This window comes from Polypterus senegalus, chromosome 6 (genome assembly GCF_016835505.1).
Source record: "Polypterus senegalus isolate Bchr_013 chromosome 6, ASM1683550v1, whole genome shotgun sequence".
In the NCBI taxonomy this organism is placed as follows: Eukaryota; Metazoa; Chordata; class Cladistia; order Polypteriformes; family Polypteridae; genus Polypterus; species Polypterus senegalus.
Genome location: NC_053159.1, coordinates 192,741,039 through 192,761,931, shown reverse-complemented (window position 1 = coordinate 192,761,931; position 20,893 = coordinate 192,741,039). Strand labels below are relative to the sequence as shown.

The following is a 20,893-nucleotide window of genomic DNA, read 5'->3' as shown; positions in this document are numbered from 1 at the left end:
TCAAGAGACAGCAAACTTTTATTTCATAACACAAAGCTCACCGTTTCCACAAATCTTTGCTCCTAGGCACAGGTCACTCACCAGCTCGAAATACACAGAAGTGCTGCCCTGTGAGGACCTGTGCCAACCTGAATGGCAGCTCAAAAGTCTGTACAGTCCTTGGGTGTCCATCTGCTCCAGCCAGGACACACTGGCTGCGTTCCTGAGGTCACGTGGCTGGCACCTGCCCACTGAGGTGATGGGGCTGGCGCCACCCTGATGGCTGAAATCCTGAGGTGATGTGGACGCTGGCCTTCCTGTGTGGTCCCAGCATACCTGAGGTGATGTGTCTTCTCTGTGCGCTCGTGCCCGTCAGTCCACCGAGGCCTTGTCGCTGCGCTCGCCCTCCTCCTTCACCCTCGCTGGGCCCAAGCAGCTGGAAACTGGAGCTGAAACGGGGTGTGACCACAAGTGAGGGGGCATGGTGGAGCCACCAAAGGGGGCATTCATAGCAGAGAGTGCCACTTACCGGCTGGAGTGTCATCCCCCACAATCTGAAGCGGGATTGTCTGGCCGTCCTCCAGGAGAATCTGATGGACTCCTCCCGCCAGGTGACCCTCGCCCACTGCGGACACAGTGACCAGCTGGCCCATGCTGAACAAACCGGACTCGGTGAGGTTGACCATGGTGGGCGGAGCTGCCATGCTGTCTGTCAGAGAGGCGCTGGGCTGCAGGAATTGGGAGGGGGTCAGCAGGGGCGGGTGGGAGGTGGGCATGCTGCTGCTCTCCAGGATGTCCTCCACTTGACTCCCAGGCAGGGGCTGCGCATTCAGTGACAGGAGGCTTGGAGCGCCCTCTGCGGGAGGAAATGTGGGCGGAAGCTGCTGAGGAAAAAACACGTTTCTAGGTCACCTCGAAAACTGAGGCTCCGCCCAGACACTCATTAAAGGCTCCGCCCTTCAGTAAGTCTCACCTATAATAGTTAAAGCTTATTTTGGGCTAAATAACCTATTGTATTGCTCTAAAAGCTCCGCCTCTTCAGTCAGTCCCTCCTACTTATTAAAGGCTCCACCCCTCCAGTCAGTCTCACCTACACTTAAAGGCTCCATAACACCTGCGTGTTGGGCAGCATCGCCTGTTCTCATCAAAATCACTTTAATGTTTAAAATTCTCTGCCCCTCCTTCAGACTTGCCTACTCATTACAGGCTCCACCCCTTCAGTCGGTCTTCTATGCACTCATTAAAGGCTCCGCCTTGATTTCACCTACACTAAGACTACACAGTCAGTCCCTCCTACTTGTTAGAGGCTCCACCCCTTCAGTCAATCTCACCCACTTTCCGCCCCTTCACTAGGTAACACCTGCACTCATTACACTAAACAGATTTGTGAGCATGTTGGGCAGCATCAAAATTAATGTTTAAAATTCTCCGTCCCTCATCCAGTCTTACCTACTCATTAGAGGCTCCACCCCTTCAGTCAGTCTCCCCTAAAATTACTAAAGTTAATATAAAAATGATCAACACGTGTCAAAGTTGTGTAAATGTTTTAAAAGGCTCCTCCTTGGTCTCACCTACTGACTAAAGCCCCACCCCTTCATTTAGGTTTTCCTGTTCACACTAAAGGCTCCACCCCTTCATTAAAGTGATCGTTGAGCTTGCTGGACTGACTGGCCTGTTCTTGTTAAAATAGTCAGAACACCTCATCTACACTCATTATAGGCCCCACCCCTTCAACAATTGTTAAAGTGACTGGTGAGCTTGCAAGGGCTAAATGGTCTGTTCTCGTTAAAACTGTTAGAATGTTCTAAAGGCTCGGTCTCTTCTACTGGCCCCACCTACTCATTACAGGCTCCACCCCTTCATTCAGTAAAGGCTCCGCCTCAGCACCCTGAGAAGCTCCACCCCTTCTCTCTCTCTCACCTGAACTTCCTAAAGTGAATATAAAACTAATGAACTTGCTGGGCTGAATGACCTACACATGTCACAACTGTTTTAATGATGCAAAAGGCTCCTTTTAAGTGTCTCACCTATTGATTAAAGCTCCACCCCTTCATTAAGGCTCAACCATTCACACTAAAGGCTCCACCCCTTTAGCTGGTCCTCCCTACGTATTAATGTCTCCACCCCTTCAGTTCCGTCGGTCCCACCTACAATCATTAAAGTGATTGATGAGCTTGCTGGGGCGAATGGTCTGTACTCATCAAAACTGCTAGAACGTTCTAAAGGCTCCTCCCCACCTAGTTGGTGTTTACTTATTAGAGGCTGCACTCCTCCACACTCATCATCTACACTCATTAAAGGCTCCACCCCTTCAGTTGGGTTTACTGACTCATTAAAGGCTCTGCCTCAGTCTCATCTACACTTATTAAAGGCTCCACCCCTTCAGTTGGGTTTACTGACTCATTAAAGGCTCTGCCTCAGTCTCATCTACACTTATTAAAGGCTCCGCCACTTCGGTTGGGTTTACTGACTCTGTAAAGGCTGCGCCCCTTCAGTTGGGTTTACTGACTCTGTAAAGGCTCCACCCCTTCAGTTGGGTTTACTGACTCATTAAAGGCTCCGCCTCAAGTCTCATCTACACTCATTAAAGGCTCCACCCCTTCAATTGGGTTCACTGACTCTTTAAAGGCTCCGCCTCAGTCTCATCTACACTCATTAAAGGCTCCACCTCTTCAGTTGGGTTACTGACTCATTAAAGGCTCCGCCTCTCCATTTGCTCCCTTCTGCCTTCAGTCTCATTCATGCAATCACAGGTTAGGCAGCAGGCCCCCACATTAATCTACTTCGATACAACACCTTATTCTGTCCCACCTGACTATCAAGCTTGAGGTCTAATCAGTATCATGCCCATCTACAGGCCCCACCCACCAGTCTCACTGGCATCTGCTCAACCAGAACCTCAGCCTATCAGGTCTCTTCTTCAACAGTCCTTGGCTCCACCCCTCAGACATCACGTCTTACCTGCATGTGCGCCAGGATCTTTGGCTGTAGCGTCGAGAAGGAGCCTAGTAGTTGCACAGCCTCCTGTGAAAGCGTCTCACTGACCTCCAGAGATCCAAGCGGTGACGTCAAGATGCCCCCTACTGGTGTCAAAACGAGAGGAAGACAGGCTTCAGAACAGACTGGTGCAGACATGGAGGTGTAGTGAAGTCACATCTTTACCTTCTGTAGCAGCTGGGGCGAGCGTCAGGGTGACCGTGTCCAAGGGATTGTTCTCTGCGTCGGCGGCAAAGTGCAGCTGGAAGACAACCAAAATTGACATCACCCGGCGCCAGTGATCCGGACCCTCAGGTGCCCTACTTTCCAGCAGCACTCCGATGCCACAAGTAGCCCAGAACCTTCTAGTCAATACACCACCCAACACCCCCATTTCCAACTCCCTGACCCTGGAGTTTCTCGCTCCATCATACCCCTGACTTAGGGGTCTTTGTTCACTTTTGCCTTTTATCCCCTATTGAAGAACACCGCCAAGCAGCAGCCCCTCACTCACCGGAGTCTCCGTTGGAGCTGTGGGGTCATTTGCACCGTCGGGCTGGAGAGCCTTCTGCGCTTCGTGGATGTGGTTTTTGATGTCGTTCACAGTAGGGAAGTACGTCAGGTTGTGTCTTTCTGGGACTTCGTCAGGCTTGAACATCTCGCGCTCCACAAACTTCCTGCTTGACATGAAGAGGGGTCAGACTTAGGGAGGTCCGAGACCCTGCCCTGCCAACAGGGCCACCTGGAGATGTACAGAGACCTCCTCCAGCCTCAGTGCTAACTTGGAGTCTGAGGTCACCGATGTCCGAGTCTGTGCATCACTTTTATGTGACTGATTCAGGTGTGTCTCTGCCATGGAGTACAATGGGTGTGAACTTGCATGTTCTGCCACTCTGTGCCCAGGCAGGTTTGGGTGGAGGTGGGCTAAGTCCTGCCCTCTGAAGCAGCTGAGTAAACACCCAGCTTACCACCCTGAGGCACCCATGTACCCATCTAGCCCACATGTTGCAATACAACAGGCCCAACCCCCCAACTGCAAGCGCACCCACCTGAGCTGTTTTCTGACCAGATAGACCTGGTCCATTCCCTGAGAGACCAGCTCACGGATCTTCTCGGCCACACGGGGGTGCAGACGGGAGGGCACGCAACTTTCATCGTCACCTTCCGCCTTCTCCTCGAGCTCCTCCTCCACTGGCACTGGCGGTAGGTGGTTTGGAGACGTCGGGGGGAAGTGAGGAGCCTCCAGATCGTGGTACTGGTGTGCCTTCTGGGTGGGCAGCTGGACGTAATACCTGTTGAGAGAGAGAGAAGGGGAGAAAGCTGAGCAACAGCTTGGCATCACAACACTGGCACAGAGGAGCAAATCACATCAATGAGCCACCTGATCATCTGCCCAACGGCGGCGAGTGGCACCAGGTGACGTACCTCAGCACTCCTCCGGCCTCCCACAGGCTCTTCTTGAGGTTGAAGAAGGCCTTCTCCTGCTCCTGCCGCACAATCTTCTTGTCAATTTTGGGGTCTGTAGGCACTCGGTGCTCGGGGAACTTTCTGACTTTCTTAATGTAAATTCTGTGAAGAAGAAGAGTTGGCTTAGAATGACGAAGCGCCCCCTAGTGGTGGGGAAAAGAATGGAAAAAAAATGTAACAGAACTGCAATGATCTCCCGGTGTGGGAACTACAGCTTCATCTTTGAACTCTGATTTAGGGCGTTGTTGGCATCAGTCCGGCTGTGCCTTTTGACTCTCTAGTTTTGACCCTTGCCCGTTTTCTTTTGATGGCTTCCTGTTTAGAAACCTGCCACCTCCATCTACGGCAGTAGGCAGATGTTTCATACACAGCAGTGTCTCATTCATGGTTGTGCACTCTGGACATTTCATCTCCGTGTTTAGTTTAAGGTTAGAATGGTGGCCTGGTGGGCTACGGTACAGACAAACCCCCCCCAAGGAGAGGGCACGATTATAATATGAGCGGCAACATCAAACTATTTGGATTGTTTTAATCCATCGACACTTCAAGTCTGCTTATTCCAAGCAGAGTACAGGCAGCCTACCCCAGCAAGCATTAAGCACAAGGCAGGAACAACATCTGGATGGGGCACCAGTGCATCACAGGATGGGCACCAGTGCATCACAGGATGGGCACCAGTGCATCACAGGATGGGCACATGCATCTCCAGCCCACCTAACCTGGATGTGTCTTTCTACTGTGGAAGGGCACCAGAACACCTGGAGGAAGTCCACGGCCAGGACACATGCAGAGAGTACCCAGGATATGAAGCCTGGTCTCATTGTTTGCTACCACTGCACTACAATGCTGGGGACCGAGGTCTGATTTGTCAGGACTTTATGAAGGGTGTGTGTGCTTCTGAAGAGGGTGATCTTCTCCACCTCAGCGGTACTCACTATTCCTGGCAGTACATGGAGATATTTTCGTAGACTCAGTCGAGCACTTCCAAGAGCTCCGTCTACAACTAGAATTGCACAAGACTTTGTGTTCCTCATCAAGTCTCATTTTGGAGGTCTTTGCGTTTCCTCAGTTTTTCTACCTCTTTGAATGAGACTTTGCTGCTGTCATGGAGAATGAAGTCTGGTCACTTGGCTCCAATGGTACAATCGACAACCAGATGTTTCATGCACAGCAGCGTGTCATGGTTGGGCACTCTGGACATTTCATCTCCGTGTTTAGTTTGAGGTTAGAATGGTGGCCTGGTGGGCTACAGTACAGACAAACCCCCTTAACACCCCCCCTGCCCCGGAGAGGGCACGATTATAATATGAACGGCAACAAAGACAGAGAGATAAAGAAAGAAAGAAATAAATAAAGGAATGATCCAGAGGGGCGAGCGACCAACACCACCTCCCTACTAGACCACCACAAGTGCAGAAGAAGTTGAGTGAAATGACAATCGTTATCATACACACGCGTGTTTAGGAGGCAACTAAAGGGCTCGAATACAAGTAATTCCACGCCGGACCAGGGGGTGGCAATGAGCACTAATTCTCTCTCTCAATCTCTTACAGACCATTCTAGGGAAATCCCGCCCGGCTCCGGGGCAGCCAACGACGTCACTTCCGGTTCCGGTCCTGATGACATCACTTCCTTTAATGGCCTTTAAAGCCGCCATCTTGTTAATACTGAGGCAGCTCTGTTTTGGACTGCGCTGTGTGTACATGGACTTGATTATTAATACGTTTTGCAGCCGGGTACAATTATACAGGTGGCTGCCCCAAAGCTTCGCAATGTCTTTTGGTCGTTATTGTTACAACAGTAAAGTAAGGAACTGTACAAAATGAACAAACAAACCCCCAGTATACACGGCACCGACACACGAATCGCGGAACAACACACTCCACAAAATACACCGCTAATACTCAAATGAAGAAGGAGTCCTTTAACTATCCCCTCATCTACAGGCCGTCATGGTGATGGATACGTCGCGCCGTACCTCACGTCCTGGGTATCGTAAACGCTGTCCCGTCTCCCGAAGAACTCCGCCACATCCAAAAGACAAGGACGATGATGCTGACTAAAATGAAGCCCGGGATCACCGGACGTTTCCAGCCTTGCCTTTTCTGGGCTGTCTGGTCTGGCGCTCTTGTCTCCTCCCACCACAGATTTACATACGGTCAGCTCCTCCCCTTACTCTTTCTGTGGCCAGGTGTTCCCTTCCCCGTGAACCACTGGCCGGCCATTCAGCCACTCCACACCATTAACAGGAGTAGGGGAGGGTGCAAACTGAGGGGACATCCACACACAGCCATGACAACCGTTACAGGGGGTTTCAGCGAGACTTTTAGGGTCAAAGGTTTCGGTTAGCCACTCATATGTGTGTAACACCAAGGATGGCTCACCCACAGGTGAGGGAGGGGACCATACAGCTGGACATCGAAGACCCCTTCCATGCACAGAAGCTAGAAAGTTTTTTCTTTACTCAGACACAAGAACTAGAGAGAAGGGGGTTAGTGACAGACACTGATATGGCGCATTGCCGCACCCACCACATGACAAACCAACTCAGGATCCCAGATTAGGACCCGAGTGCAGCCATGCGACGGGTGACACCTCAGCACCACCCTAGTTGAGATGGAATGGAACCAGTGGGAGGTTTTTTATGGTGACCATACCTAAGAAATCAAATCCAACCTTCCTGGATGACCACCGTCCCGTCACATGAACGCCAGCGGCAGTGAAGTGCTTCAAGAGGTTAGTCAAGAACCATCCATGCACTCCGATGCCCAAAGACCTAAAGCCGTTGCAGTTCACATATCGCTCCACTGCCAACCTCATGATCCTACATACAGTACCGGACCACCTGGACAACAGGAGAGGAAGTTACGTGTGAATGCGGTTCATACACTAATTTAACACAATAATCCCTCCTAAGGTTGTCATGAAGCTCAAGGACCTGCGTCTGAACACCTCACTGTGTGGATGAGGTTTTAACTTCCTGCCAGGCAGACCCCAGGTGGTCCGGGTGGGTGGCCACCCTTCATCACTCCTCATCTTCAACACAGGGCTGTGTGCTGAGTCCTCTGCTACATGACAGCATGGCTGCACAGGACTCTAATGTCACCGTCGTGTATCACAGCTGTGGTAGGCCTGATCTCCAACAACAGTGAGCAGGACTACCTGGATGGAGTGGAGAGTCAGGACAACAGTCTACAGCTGGATGTCAGCCAGAGGAAGGAGACAGCTATGAAAACAACAGGGGGACAACCACCCATTTCAGGAGTAACAACCCTCACGTGGAGAGGGTGGACAGTTTCTGACACCTAGGTGGACCTGGTGTGGTCCAAGCACATCGACACCTTGGTGAAGGTGGCACAACATCATCTTTACCACCTCAGACATCTCAGGGATTTTAGGCTGTCCTCCCAAATATTACAGAACTTCTACACATCCACCACTGAAAGTGTTTTGACAGGAAGTTATCATCGCCTGGTTAGGAAACTACAGCCGGAGACATCACTGGGTGTCCACTCTCTAACGTCCAGGACTTCTACAGCAGCTAACATTATTGGCAGGCGGTGTGGCATGGTGGTTAAGCGATTTGGACCTCAAATTCAGAGGTCGTGGGTTCAAATCCCACTACTGGCACCACTGAGTGACCTTGAGCAAGTCACTTCAACAGGAAAAACGAATGAAATGCAACCAATCGTATCTCAAGTCACCCTGGATTAAGACATCAGTCGAAGAAGAAAGAAGAAGAATGTTAGGAGGTCACCCTTGAACAAGCAATAAACAACTGGCTGTGAAGAAAAGACTCCTGCAGGAGACCAATTCCTGCTTCTCCCAGTGTCCTGGTGTCACCTTTCAGCGAGCCATGTTGTACGTCTGTTTAGTTCATTCTGGATTCTTTTATTTATATTAATCTTACCTGTGTTTTAGGCATCCTCCCTTAGGCTTTTCATGTGGACAGTGCGTGGACGCTGCCTGTCTGTGTTGTGTTTTCTTGGTGGTCTCTCACCACCAGGAACTGCCCTCCACTCTAGAATTCTGGTGGGTCTCCCAGAGTCCCTGGCGGTTCATTGTGAATGCGCTTTAGAGTTGGGGAGTTATTTTGGGCTTATTTTGACCCTCGACCACTCTATTGGGACTCTGTTTGAAGTGGAGTGCGTCTGTCACACACAACTCCATTTTGGCTTTGTGCTCCACGGAGCTTCAAGGAATCTGAAATACTTGTTGTGAAGAATAACTCTTATTTTATAAAGATTCACTTGCCAACCCCTGGGGATGGGCACTGGGTGCCCGCTCTCTCACGGCTGAGCCGCTCGAAGGGCGTCAGGGAGCTCCTCCATTAGAAAAAGTGATTGTACTTAAAAGAGTATGTGTGGCGTGGCAGGAAGACGGTTTGGTGTTTAGTTATTAACGACAGAAAATCAGTTATTTGAGAATTTCACTACAACTGTCTATTTTAAATACTAATGAATTATAAAACATAGTAAGAAGTAAAAAAGTAAAAGGTAATAAAACATAAAAAGAAAATGAAATACATTAATTCTTCATCAAAGACAATATGAATTTCTGTATCCTCTAACTTACGTTCTATAAACGCTGCTTGTTTGCATACATTTTGGGATATTTTTCTCTTTCTTGTTTATTGGACGATTCTCTTTGTTCTTGATTTTTATTACATGCAGTTCTTTTTTATTCATTTTCTTTTTTTCAACGTTCATTATGTATCTGCTCTTTTTCTATTGCGATGTAAACTTTGGCGTTCTTGAAAAGTAATTTGCTTATCTCCCTTGTTATTATAACCGACCACATTGAAGGGCGAGTTAGCGGCACCGAGAGAGTCACGGGGTGGTCCGGAGAGAGGATGTGTGCAGTAGGATTGACGACAGACAGACAGACAGACAGACAGATAGATAGATGAAAGGCACTATATAATAGATAGATAGATAGATAGATAGATGGATGAAAGGCACTATATAATAGATAGATAAATAGATAGATAGATAGAGTGAAAGGCACTATATGATAGATAGATAGATAGATAGATAGATAGATAGATAGGAGTGAAAGGCACTATAAAATACATAGATAAATAGATAGATAGATAGATAGATAGATAGATAGATAGATGGATGAAAGGCACTATATGATAGATAGATAGATAGATAGATAGATAGATACATAGATAGATAGATAGATAGATAGATAGATAGATAGATAGATAGAGTGAAAGGCACTATATAATAGATAGATAGATAGATAGATAGATAGATAGATAGATAGATAGATAGATAGACAGATAGAGTGAAAGGCACTATATGATAGATAGATAGATAGATAGATAGATAGATAGATAGATAGATAGATAGAGTGAAAGGCACTATAAAATAGATAGATAGATAGATAGATAGATAGAGTGAAAGGCACTATATAATAGATAAATAGATAGATAGATAGATAGATAGATAGATAGATAGATAGATAGATAGATAGAGTGAAAGGCACTATATAATAGATAGATAGAGACAGACAGACACTCACTCACTTTATTAATCCCAAGGGGAAATTCACATACATGAATAGACGAGTCTCGGCGTGTAAAAATCCATGTCCAAGTAGTAAAAAGTGTCCAGGGAATGAGTTCACATAAAAGAAAGTGGTAGGAGAAATCAGTGACATATAGGAAAATAGAGAAAAATGTAGAAAGATAAAGTCATACACAGAGCCGCTGGAAGGCTGCCACTCACGGCGGAGTCCGAGTCATATCCTGGGCGAGTGGTGTGGAGGGGCGGGGTCAAGGCTGAATATCGCAGACAGAACATAAAGCCTTTTTTTACTTTCTCATATATGAAGTACCGTATAGGGAAAAAGATTTGAAGTCGAGATTTTGATGAATCTCAATGTTTTAAACCTCCCTGAGTCCATAAATACCATTTTAGGAATGTATGTCTGTCTGTCTGTCTGTCTGTGTGTGTGTGTGTGAACACGATGATAACTTGAGCACACTTTCACTTTGGTCAACTAAACTTTGCATACAAGTATTAGGTACAAAACATAGATTTCTATCAACCTTTGGACTATTTCTGCTAACCCGAAGTGGTCCTTTACTTTTTATTCATGCAGCTGCAGAGTCCGATTTATTCAACTTTACTTTTATAATAATTGTTCAGTGTATTATTAGTTTAATTTGATTTGATTTGTTGTGGATGGTGCTTTAATGTACATAATATAAAAATACAATCATTGTCTTGTGGTTTACTCCTCAAATGTCCATCCCCATATCTGAGTATACGAGGAAGTCGAGGGGAGAGCACTCCTGATTTTTTAATATCACAGAGAGATTCAGTGCTTGTCCTTATTGCCAGCTGGGGTTTGACCGAGATATCCCCCTCTAGTGGCCATTATTGGAAATGTTTGGAATTCTTTAAAGCAGTGAAAGGCAACCGTTTTCGAGTTGCGGCGCACTAAGTCCAAAAATTTTCTTTTGCGTCGCACATGAGAGACTGCCCATAAATAAAGTCGTGACGACACAATCTATGGACAATCACCAATAAAAATAGTTAATTTTACAAGTTTGAAAGACATCTTATTAATAAAGGAATCAAAGGATAAATCTTAAATTTAATTAATGTGAACGTTGAGATTGTTTTTCAGCACATGTGAGACTGATGCGAGGATCAATTTTCGAAAGACAGACGCACATTTCCTTGTCGATCATTTGAAGTCTCTCACGTTTCTTAGACTTCATTTCCGTAAGTGTTCCGTTATCTGTTTTTCCAACATAAATTATGTTTTTTTAAACATTATCTTTTTAATCAACCAAAAGTTCAAAAACACTAGCAATATTAAATATTTTACAAAAGTTTTTGCGGCGCCCCTAGGAAATTCGCACCGGTTGCCTGACAATGCTTTAAAGCTCTGAGCTCACAACACTCGGCTTTTGTTGATGGTCATTTACAGCAGGGGTCCCCAACTCCAGTCCTGGAGGGCCGCAGTGGCTGCAGGTTTTCATTCTAACCCTTTCCTTAATTAGTGACCGGTTTTTGCTGCTAATTCACTTACTACAGTAATTTGAATTGACTTGCCCTTGAAGACTCAGACCCTTTAATTGTTTCTTTCTCCTTAATTAGCAGCCAAAGAATAATGAAATAAAAAATGCGCCAAAACAACTGGTGTCCATCATACAATATCTGAAAGATGAAGATGAAGGTCTCAGGAATGTCAATCTGCTCAGATCCCCAAAACATTTTTTAATAGAGCTGCTCTTAGAAAGGAGAAAGTCAGCAGTTTTGTGAATGTCTGCTGTGGCACAATGAGAGCAGCAACAAGCCACAGAATTAAAGGACGAGTTTAATGAACGACAAGACTCGGCGCCTCATTAAGCAGCTGGTTGGAGTGAATTTGGTTGGAGTTTGAGGCCCTCACTCAGTTGGTCTTCTCTTGGCTCCCTCACTTCACAATTCATTTCTGTTTGGGTGCCATTTAAGGAAAGAAATGAAGAAATTCAGGGGAACAAATCTTAAAAAGACAAGTCAATTAAAATGAATTCACAAGAAGTTCATTAGCAGCACAAACAAGGCACTCACGTAAAAAAGGGTCAGAATGAAAACCTGCAGTCACGGTGGTCCTGCAGGACCGGACTTGGCGACCCCCTGGTTTACAGGAATGTGTAATTCTTTTGAACTGAAACGGGTCCTCAGTGTGACGTTTGAGTATTAATTATTTTTATTACTAAATGTTTTCATTCCTTCACATTGTTCACTCAAGCATTTCTTTTCGTGATTTTTGTATTTTTTTTTTCCTGCCCTAGCCATAGGCAGACAGACAATGAGGTGCCACCACCGAATCGCATTTTACTTTAACGTGTTCCCAACAGCAGTGACGTTCACCGGCTGCACATTTGGGCGGCCCATGCAATGAAACTGAATGTTTTAACGTTTGCCGTTGTTTTCTCTTGTGTACTAAACTCTCTTCCTTTGCTCATTAATTTGGACATCCCATATTACCCACAATCCACAACTCATAAACTGTGTGGCTCCTCGGCCTGCCAGAGGTTATCAACGAGGAAGGGCTGAAGTGCTGACCCGACCACAGAGTGCCACGTGTATGGGGATGTGAGGAATTTTGGTAAAGTTTACCTAATAAAAAGTATAAAAGGGGTCACCTAGGACCCTATATGACAAAAGAAGCACCAAAAGAAGATCTGAATGTTGAGCACAAAAGACATGGAAGGTTTCTCCGTGTACTCAGATAGAGAAGTGCGTCTCGGGCAACCATTTAATTGAGCATGAATTAGTGTGAGGGTCATGACCTCCGTAGCCCCACCCACCAACCACAACAGCACCCCTAGCAACAGGATATGAAGTGGTGGCACCTGCGATATACAAAATGGTGGCAGAAACGGTTCAAAGTGAAATTCCAAAACCCAAACTAAGCTTGGAAGTGTGAATCAAGAAAACTGGGCTGTCTGACCAACAAAACTCTAAAAGCGGCATCTACTGGCATAATGTCACCCAATAAGAGGAGCAAGAAATGATCAAAACAGGCATCTCATAACAACAAGAGCATGGACAGGTAAGGAAGAAGCCCCATGCTACCTGGACCACGGAGTATGGAAGTTACAGACCCCTGAAAGTATTGGAATTCATTTGTTTTTGTTGTACACTTTGAGTTTGAGATCAAAAGATGAACACGAGACGAGGGTTCAGAGTTTCAGCGAGCCGATAAACATCTCGACGTGTTCAACAATCCAGAAGATGGCACCTTTTGTAGCAGACCACCGCCCCCCGTGTCTTTGTCTAGGGCCAGGGGTGTCCCGTTTAAACCCTCTGACTGCGACCTCTCATTTCTTTGACCGGCGATGAGCACACGTGTTGTTAAAAAGGACAAACCAACATAAGGACCACAGAGCTGTCTATGGGCGAAAAGATGGACAATCAATCCGAGGAACTGCACAAGATAATAGACCAACAATCTGCAATGTTCTGAAGAAGGAAGAAACCACTGGAGTCCTGAACAACTGACATCAGACGGATCGGCTGAGCAGCTGAAGACAGAAACATGGAGAGAGCTGTGAAGAAAAGCCCAAAAACAGAGGACAGTGACGGGGCAGGAGTGAAGGCGTCACGACCCACCAATCAAAGACTTTAAAAGCAGAACTACAGAGGCCACGTCACAAGAGGCCAACCCTTCATCAGTAGTAAGAATCAGAAAGCCAGATTGGACGAGCCACAAGTTTTATGGACTGAGGAGACCAAGATGAACGTCTGCCAAAATGTTGGAAAGTCCAAAGTGAGGAGGAAGACAGGATCTGCTTATGGCCCAAAACATATGAGCTCGTCTGTCAAGCACGGTGGAGTTAGAATCATGTGTTGGGCAAGGATGGCTGCTTCAAGAGCAGGCTCACCAATCTGATGTTCAGGGTAAATTTCACAAACATCTTCACACTGAGGACCACAGACGGGTGGAACAAGTGACCCAGTAGTGTGGTAGACAGTAAGACTTTAGGGACTTTCACAACCTGACCTGATGTCATTTGGAGGAGTGAAGTGGATGGGACTGGCAAGCTTTGCTGGGTTCAGATGGCCTGTTCTCGTCTAAATCGTTCTGATGTTCTAACAAAACTCATGACATCAGACATCTACAGAAATATTCTGTCAGCCAATTAACAGAGAAACGCATCCCAACTCATCAGTTTGAACTTCATCATGCAGCAAGACAAGGATCCCAACAACACCTGCAGCTCCATAAAGGACTGGCCAGGTCAATCGCCAGACCTTAACCCAAATGAACATGAAGAGGAGACTGAAGAGGAACAAACAACAACTGAGAGAGGCTGAGCGGTCACAGCCTGGACAAGCAGAACAAAAGAAGAAACCAACCCTGTGGTGATGCTGAGGAGTCGCAGACTTCAAGCAGTTGCCACCAAAATCTGATGTGTTATTTACGTGAACTTACTGTATGACGTTCTGTTCCTCTACTTTTGCTTGCCTAAAATAAAATGGATGGTCGACTCCCCAGGCTGCTGTCTTCTGCCCTAGATGTGTGTTACCATAACTCTGGTCTCGTGCTCATCTTTTGGTCTCAAACCCAAATGTCTTCAGTGTAGAACAACAACAAATGAATTGGCCTCACTGTTCAAATACCTTTGGACAGGAGGGTACGTGATCTTCCATACCTGGTCAGATGAGTAAAGGACAGCATCCTGGCACTCTGGACGAGAGAAGTAAAAGTCAAGAGGACTCGAGTACCTGGCTGGACAGGTGGCCTTATACTTCTGGTTGAAGCTGATGTCAGTCTCTCCTCCTTTTCTGCTCTGAACTCCTTTGCGCCTCGGTCCAAACTGGCACTCCATCACAATTGCCCTGCTGCCTGCTCACGTCAACAAAGCACAACAAGCTTATTTTAGCCTAATCGGCCAAGTGCCATCTGCTCTGCGTGCCACCCTCTCTTACCTGCATTTACAAATGGTATCCCATCATACGGTACATACTGGGACTTCCACATGAGTCGGGTGGCAGGCTTGGCAGGACTTGGCGACTGCCTCGTGCCCCACACGCTCTGCGTCAATTGCTTGTGCAGTGCCAGCACGCTCTCCAGCTCAGAATCGTTCACGCAGTACCCGCGGTACGAATCCCCGATTTTCTGATAATGAGAAGAGAGATGTAGAATTGGTTAGTCAGGTGCAGACCCGGAATGCATTGACAAGAAGCAGACTGCAAACGACAAGCACCAACCTCACAGCTACGCAGTCTTTGGGCCCAGGCGGGGGCACTGGCGGGCAGGGGCTGTGGAGGTGCCAGGAAGCAGCTGTCAGCACTGTGTGATGAAAACATGGAAGGGAAAGACAAAGAGTCAGCGAGTCATCCTGAAAGAAACAAAATGCGTGCGTTACATGGGCAGACACTGAGGGCAGCGAGACTGGGACAGAGAGAGGAAATACTGCGAGCCTAACTGGGGAAGAGACCAGGGGCACAAAGTGGGTTAGAAGTGGAATGAGAAGACATTCTGGAAGATGCCAGGGTCACTCAGGGCCTCATGGAGTTCACTGCAGCCAAACTGGAAGACTAGGAGGACAATGGAATAGGAGACTGGGGCCTGTGGAGTTTAGGATGTAGAGATACTGTAAGTGTAACTGGGTGGAGAGTCAGGGCACACTGGGGAGCTACAACTGCACTGGGAGGAGATGGAATCAAATATCAGGAGAGAGCAAACCAGCAGTAAAGGGCTCAACAGGTAGGGACACCGGAATTGTGGGATTAAACCAGGATGACACTACTGAAATATTGTGAGCTTAACTGGGAGAGACACTGGGCGTCAGGAATGAGCCATGAGGGGTCTCTGAAATGTGACTGGGGACTTGATGGGAGTGTGGTGTGAACTTTGAGAACAATCTGAACTGGGAGGTGCTATGGTGGTGGGTGAACTGGGGTGCTAAGTAGGGTTGTGCCAGGAGTAGCTAGTTTTGCAGAAGAAGACAAGTGACCAAAATAGGAGAGGACTCGGAATGAGCCATAACTCAGCTGGAATGAACTACCTGACAGGAAAAGGAACTCTATGGACAAGCTGGAATTGTGTCTCTGAACCACTGGGAATTCAGGGCCTCAGCCTTGACCATTTCACACAACTGGGCAGGACCCACCTGAGCACTTCATTCTTGATGAGGGTGGTCAAGGACAAATTAGATGCCACATCTTCAACATGGGACAGCTTCTCTTCAGGGCAACCTGGGGAGCAGAAAGGTGACAAGTTCTGTGAGACACGTCTGCAAGTGGGAAGTGCTGCGACCAAAAGGAACCTGAGTCTCACCTCTTGAGTCCTGCTCCTGTCCTGGCGGTACCAACACCTGGGCTGATCCCAACTGGGGAGACGGGATGACATGTAGAACCTGGCCATTCTCAGACTGGCCGGCAACAATCATCTGTGGGCAGACAAAGTGAGACTTGGGACTTTCAAAAAGCCTTTGACTCAGAGGTCCCACACTGAAGATTAATTCTAAAACTACAGGAGGTCCCACTCGGGAGTCCAACTTTAAAAATGCAAATTACTCTGCAACGCGTACATGTATCATCATGCAACAAGGTTCAAAACATTCCTTATTTAATGAAGAATTGATTCTGTGTCATAAAGAGGCGGGCACTACAGGGGGTGCCACTACAGCGGCCCCGGATGTGGCAGCGGCCGGGCTGCGCCAGCCAGGCACAGACGGACGTCTAGCCCCAAACGCCAACCCTGCAGAGTGGCGAAAGCAAGCATGCAGTATACCGTATCACAAAGAGTGTTCATTGGGAAGACCTACTGGGTCACCGGGTCAGCAAAACAGTGTCAGAGGGAATACTTGAAGAAATTTGGAGGGAGAAACCCGCCTACCTTCAAAACCAGGAGGCGACGGGAAGCCTGGTTGATTAGCATTCTGGAGGACGGCCTCGGATGTCGGATGAGACTGTGCAAGACGTTACGAACCGTTTGAAAAATTCCCCAACAAAATCATTACGTCGGTTAGCTCAAGAAACCGGGTACTCAAAGTCGACCTGTCAACGAGCCGCCAAGAAAGGGAAAATCAAGCCATACCGCGTCACATCTGTTCACGAGTTGAAAGCGCCAGATCTTCAGAAACGTGCGACATACTGCCAATGGTTCCTTCAATTTTTTCCCCTAAATGCAATACTGCTAGACATCACTCGGTTCACTGATGAAGCGTGGTTTCATCTCTCTGGTTACGTAAACTCACAAAACACCCGTACATGGGCCTTGCAAAATCCCCACGGCTTGCACGAGGCTCCCTTACATGATCAGAAGATCGGAGTGTGGTGCGCGATTTCTTGTTCTCGGATCATTGGTCCAATTTTCTTTGAAGAGACTGTGAACACCGACCAATACTTGTCCATATTTGACGAATTTGTGACACAACTGGACGACTACGGATTTCAAGAAGGTTACTTCCAACAGGACGGGGCAATGTGCCATACCTCCCATGCCAGTATGGAAGAGATCCGATCGTTTTTTGGAGACAGGGTGATCTGGAAAGGTTTGTGGCCACCTCGATCGCTCGATTTAACTCCCCCAGATTTTTTTCTATGGGGATATTTAAAGCGCAAGGCTTATGCAAGCAAACCCAGGACCATCGAACAACTGAAAGCAAACATCGAGCGTGAAATTGCTGCCGTCGACAGTGACACGTTGCAGAGGACATTCTCAAATATGGAGCGTCGTGTTTCCTTGTGCTGGGGAGGCCATTTTCAGCACCTTTTGTAATGTGGACTTGTTTTCCACTAAATACAGGTATGTTCAGTTCTTACAGCTCGCCTTTACGTTCACGCGTTCGCAAGTAATTCGCATTTTTAAAGTTGTACTCCCGAGTGGGACACCCTGTAGAAGCTGCAAGCATCAGAGGTGGCCTACAAATGTGGGTCTCAAGGTGGACAACATACAAGAGACAAAGACTACAGGAAAGAGGAGGTCATCAGTGAAGTCCCTCAGGGGTCTCCCCTTGGTCCGTTACTTTGTCTGATGTACTGTACATTAATGTCACTGATTCTAGAAAACTTGTGAAATTCACAGATGACACGAACACTGGAGGAATGGCAGACACTGAGGAGGCAGACCTGGACGAGCTTCAGCACTAGGCGAACACTCGGAAAATGGAGTTAAATGTAGAAAAGTGCAAAGTGCTACAAGTGGGCAAAAGGAACACAATTTACAAATACAAGATGAGGAACACTGAGTCACAAGAAGCAATCTGTGAAAAAGGATTTAGGGGTCTATGTTGACACAACACTTTCATCATCTAAGCAGTGTGCAGAAATGAGCAAGAAGGTTCATAAAATGTTAGGTTACATCATAAAACATGTTGAATAGAAATGAAGGGTCATTAGGCTCAGACTACATAACACACTAATGAGCCCACATTTTGAGTCCTGTGTGCGGTTCGTGGTCACCACAGTGCAAGAGAGACACAGCAGCACCTGAAGCCGTGCAGAGGAGAGCAACCAAGGGCGTCTCAGAGCCTGAGAACACAAACTACTGTGACAGACTCTGAGAAGTAAACCTGCTTAGTGTGAGCAGAGGAGACTGCAGGGGGACCTCGTCCAGGTCTTCAGCATCCTCAGAGGCACTGATAAAGGAGAGCCAGTGGAATTCTGTCAGCTTAATGGGAAATCGTGCACTCGAGGACACCAGTGGAAATGAAAGGGAAGGGCACTTGGGATTAAAGACAGAAAGCAGTCCTTTAGTCAAACAGTTGTGGGAATCTGAATAAACTGCCGAGACGTGGACTTGTAGCAGAAACCATGAGAACCTTTAAGAAGGATCTGGATGAGATACGGAGACAGCTCAGTCATCAGCTAAACAACAAGCCTGATGGACTAAATGGTCTCCTCTCATTTGTCAAATTTCTTTTGAGACTTTCAACCTCAACCTGCACAGCACAGCAAGCAAGCCAAGCACTGGCATGAGGGTCTACTTACCATTCGCTCACACTTGATGGGCTGTCCATTCTGGTCAAAGATGTGAAACTCGGCACTCTGCTGGCTTGGAAATGTTTGCTCGACAGAAGTCTGAGAAACGCAGGGACTGCTGGTGATCTGGACAGTGATGGGCAGCAAGGCAATGGGATTTGGGCGCTCCTGGGCTGGCTCACTGGACAAGACACTGGGCAGCTGCAAAAGTCAGACAGACAGATAAGTAAGGCACTATATGATTAGCAGATAGATTGAGAGAGGGATATGAAAGGCACTATATAATTGACAGCTAGATATGAAAGGTACTAAATAATTGACAGATAGATATGAAAGGCACTATATAATTAATAGATAGATAGATAGATATGAAAGGCACTATATGATAGATAGATAGATAGATAGATAGATAGATAGATAGATAGATAGATAGATAGATAGATAGATAGATAGATAGATAGATAGATAGATAGATAGATAGATATGACAGGCTTATCCACCTACATATCCCTGTGCTTACCCCTTAACTGAGATGGCTTTAGAGAAATCAGAACACATCATCCTCAGTGATAGACTACCCGGGAGGCAGGGGACACCACAAAACTGGTCAGCATGGGCCTTATGGACTTAATGACCAACTCCTTCCCACACCATGGTTCTCCCATGCTTAGCTTTCTCAGCTGATCACCAGTTATGGATGGCCCATTTTGATGGTCAGAGGTGGTCTCATTACTGGCCATACCAGTTGAGGTAACTGGAGTTGTTAATGTGGCAGAGATAGTGAGGGGTGGCTGGCCAGTGGAAGAATGAAGTGATCTATTAAGGAACTGGTAGGAGGGTGTTGACTTTGTCCAAATTCCCATCCAGTACTCAAGTTACCCAAGTTCAGTAGTGATGCCCAGTCCATGCCACCCAAGTTTCATGCTATTCTGAGTTAAGTCTACTGTCAATTTTAGAAAAGAAGAAACGTTGTCAGCGCAGAGTCTGGTCAGTTTAAACAGCACCATGAAGAGTAACCATGAAGATCTCACCAATAAGGGGAATGGCTTGGCAGTGAGACGGCAGAACAGAGCTAAAGCTCCTTTAGAAACAAGGAGACCTCCGCGTTATTCTAAATAGTGCAACAGATGAAGTGGTCCCTTGGCTGGGATAAGCCAGCATGGTGAACCAATGAGCACTCGGAGTGACTGGATTGCTGGAAGCCCACTTGCACAGTGGGTCACTCCAGGGACCAGCAGAACTTGTCATAACAGCTAGGAGATGGGGAAGAATAAGCAGGAAAAAGAAGCAAATGACACACCTGGCAATCAGCTCCTAGAAGTTCGCTCAAGATCACATCCGTATAGACTTTATTCTGGCCATCAGCCTCTTCCATGTCCCATCAACCTGCATGAGAGGAACAACTTAGTCTCAGAACTACTGGATAACCAATCAACCCTCCCTGTCTGCCTCAGTGGTGTCAGCAGTGGGATGTGGGTCTGTGTCGGACAGACTTACTGAACAGGCAGCAGAGAATCTCAAATCCCCTACGTCTGTCCTCCTTGCACAATACCGTGAGGTGCGAGTGTGTGGACTGGGAGAGGAGCGCACCACTGGATGCTTCCTGAAGGACACGGCCATCCAATGAGCGATGCAGACAAGAAGTCTACCAAAAACACCAGTATGTTCAAAATACAAAGAAAGGACAATGTACTGTAACACGTGTAAGAAGAGTGCATTCCACGGGATGTTGAAAAGCGGTTTACCGTATAAAAGACAAATCAGGGAGGGATCATCACGGATACCTGGGGCCCACCTGTTTGTCTGGTAGAGTGGCTCACCCACCTGCCCAGCCTTCCACTACTGAACCTTCACCGCCGCTCTACTTCCAGGTTTAAGCTGCAATTGAACCAGTCCAGGGCATCTTTCAGGCCATGGTCATGGACCCTCATTGTAACTGAGATGCCAGGCCAATGCCCCCTGAAGCAGCCCCAGTGTCCCTTACACACCGGCTCAAGTGCTACCACCTACACCACATTGGGGCCCCA

The 20,893-nt window shown here is 47.2% G+C and overlaps 1 protein-coding gene across 5 annotated transcripts in view; it reads right to left on the bottom strand.

Annotated features, from left to right (window-relative positions):
* carf (calcium responsive transcription factor) overlaps positions 1 to 20,893 on the bottom strand; it is a 36,802-nt gene continuing 15,909 nt past the window's right edge. For 4 of the 5 annotated variants that reach the window (XM_039757815.1, XM_039757813.1, XM_039757814.1 and 1 more), the window contains exons 3-16: positions 20,167 to 20,252; positions 18,876 to 19,067; positions 16,219 to 16,330; positions 16,052 to 16,136; positions 15,147 to 15,228; positions 14,865 to 15,054; positions 14,661 to 14,781; positions 4,381 to 4,524; positions 4,005 to 4,247; positions 3,470 to 3,632; positions 3,142 to 3,217; positions 2,941 to 3,062; positions 509 to 863; positions 1 to 428 (exon numbers count right to left, since the gene is read on the bottom strand). In XM_039757815.1, the coding sequence (XP_039613749.1) occupies positions 352 to 428; positions 509 to 863; positions 2,941 to 3,062; positions 3,142 to 3,217; positions 3,470 to 3,632; positions 4,005 to 4,247; positions 4,381 to 4,524; positions 14,661 to 14,781; positions 14,865 to 15,054; positions 15,147 to 15,228; positions 16,052 to 16,136; positions 16,219 to 16,330; positions 18,876 to 19,067; positions 20,167 to 20,241 (2,037 nt within the window). In that variant the 5' untranslated portion in view covers positions 20,242 to 20,252 and the 3' untranslated portion in view covers positions 1 to 351. The remainder of the gene's footprint in view (positions 429 to 508; positions 864 to 2,940; positions 3,063 to 3,141; positions 3,218 to 3,469; positions 3,633 to 4,004; positions 4,248 to 4,380; positions 4,525 to 14,660; positions 14,782 to 14,864; positions 15,055 to 15,146; positions 15,229 to 16,051; positions 16,137 to 16,218; positions 16,331 to 18,875; positions 19,068 to 20,166; positions 20,253 to 20,893) is intronic. The other variant, XM_039757817.1, reaches the window with a different exon arrangement.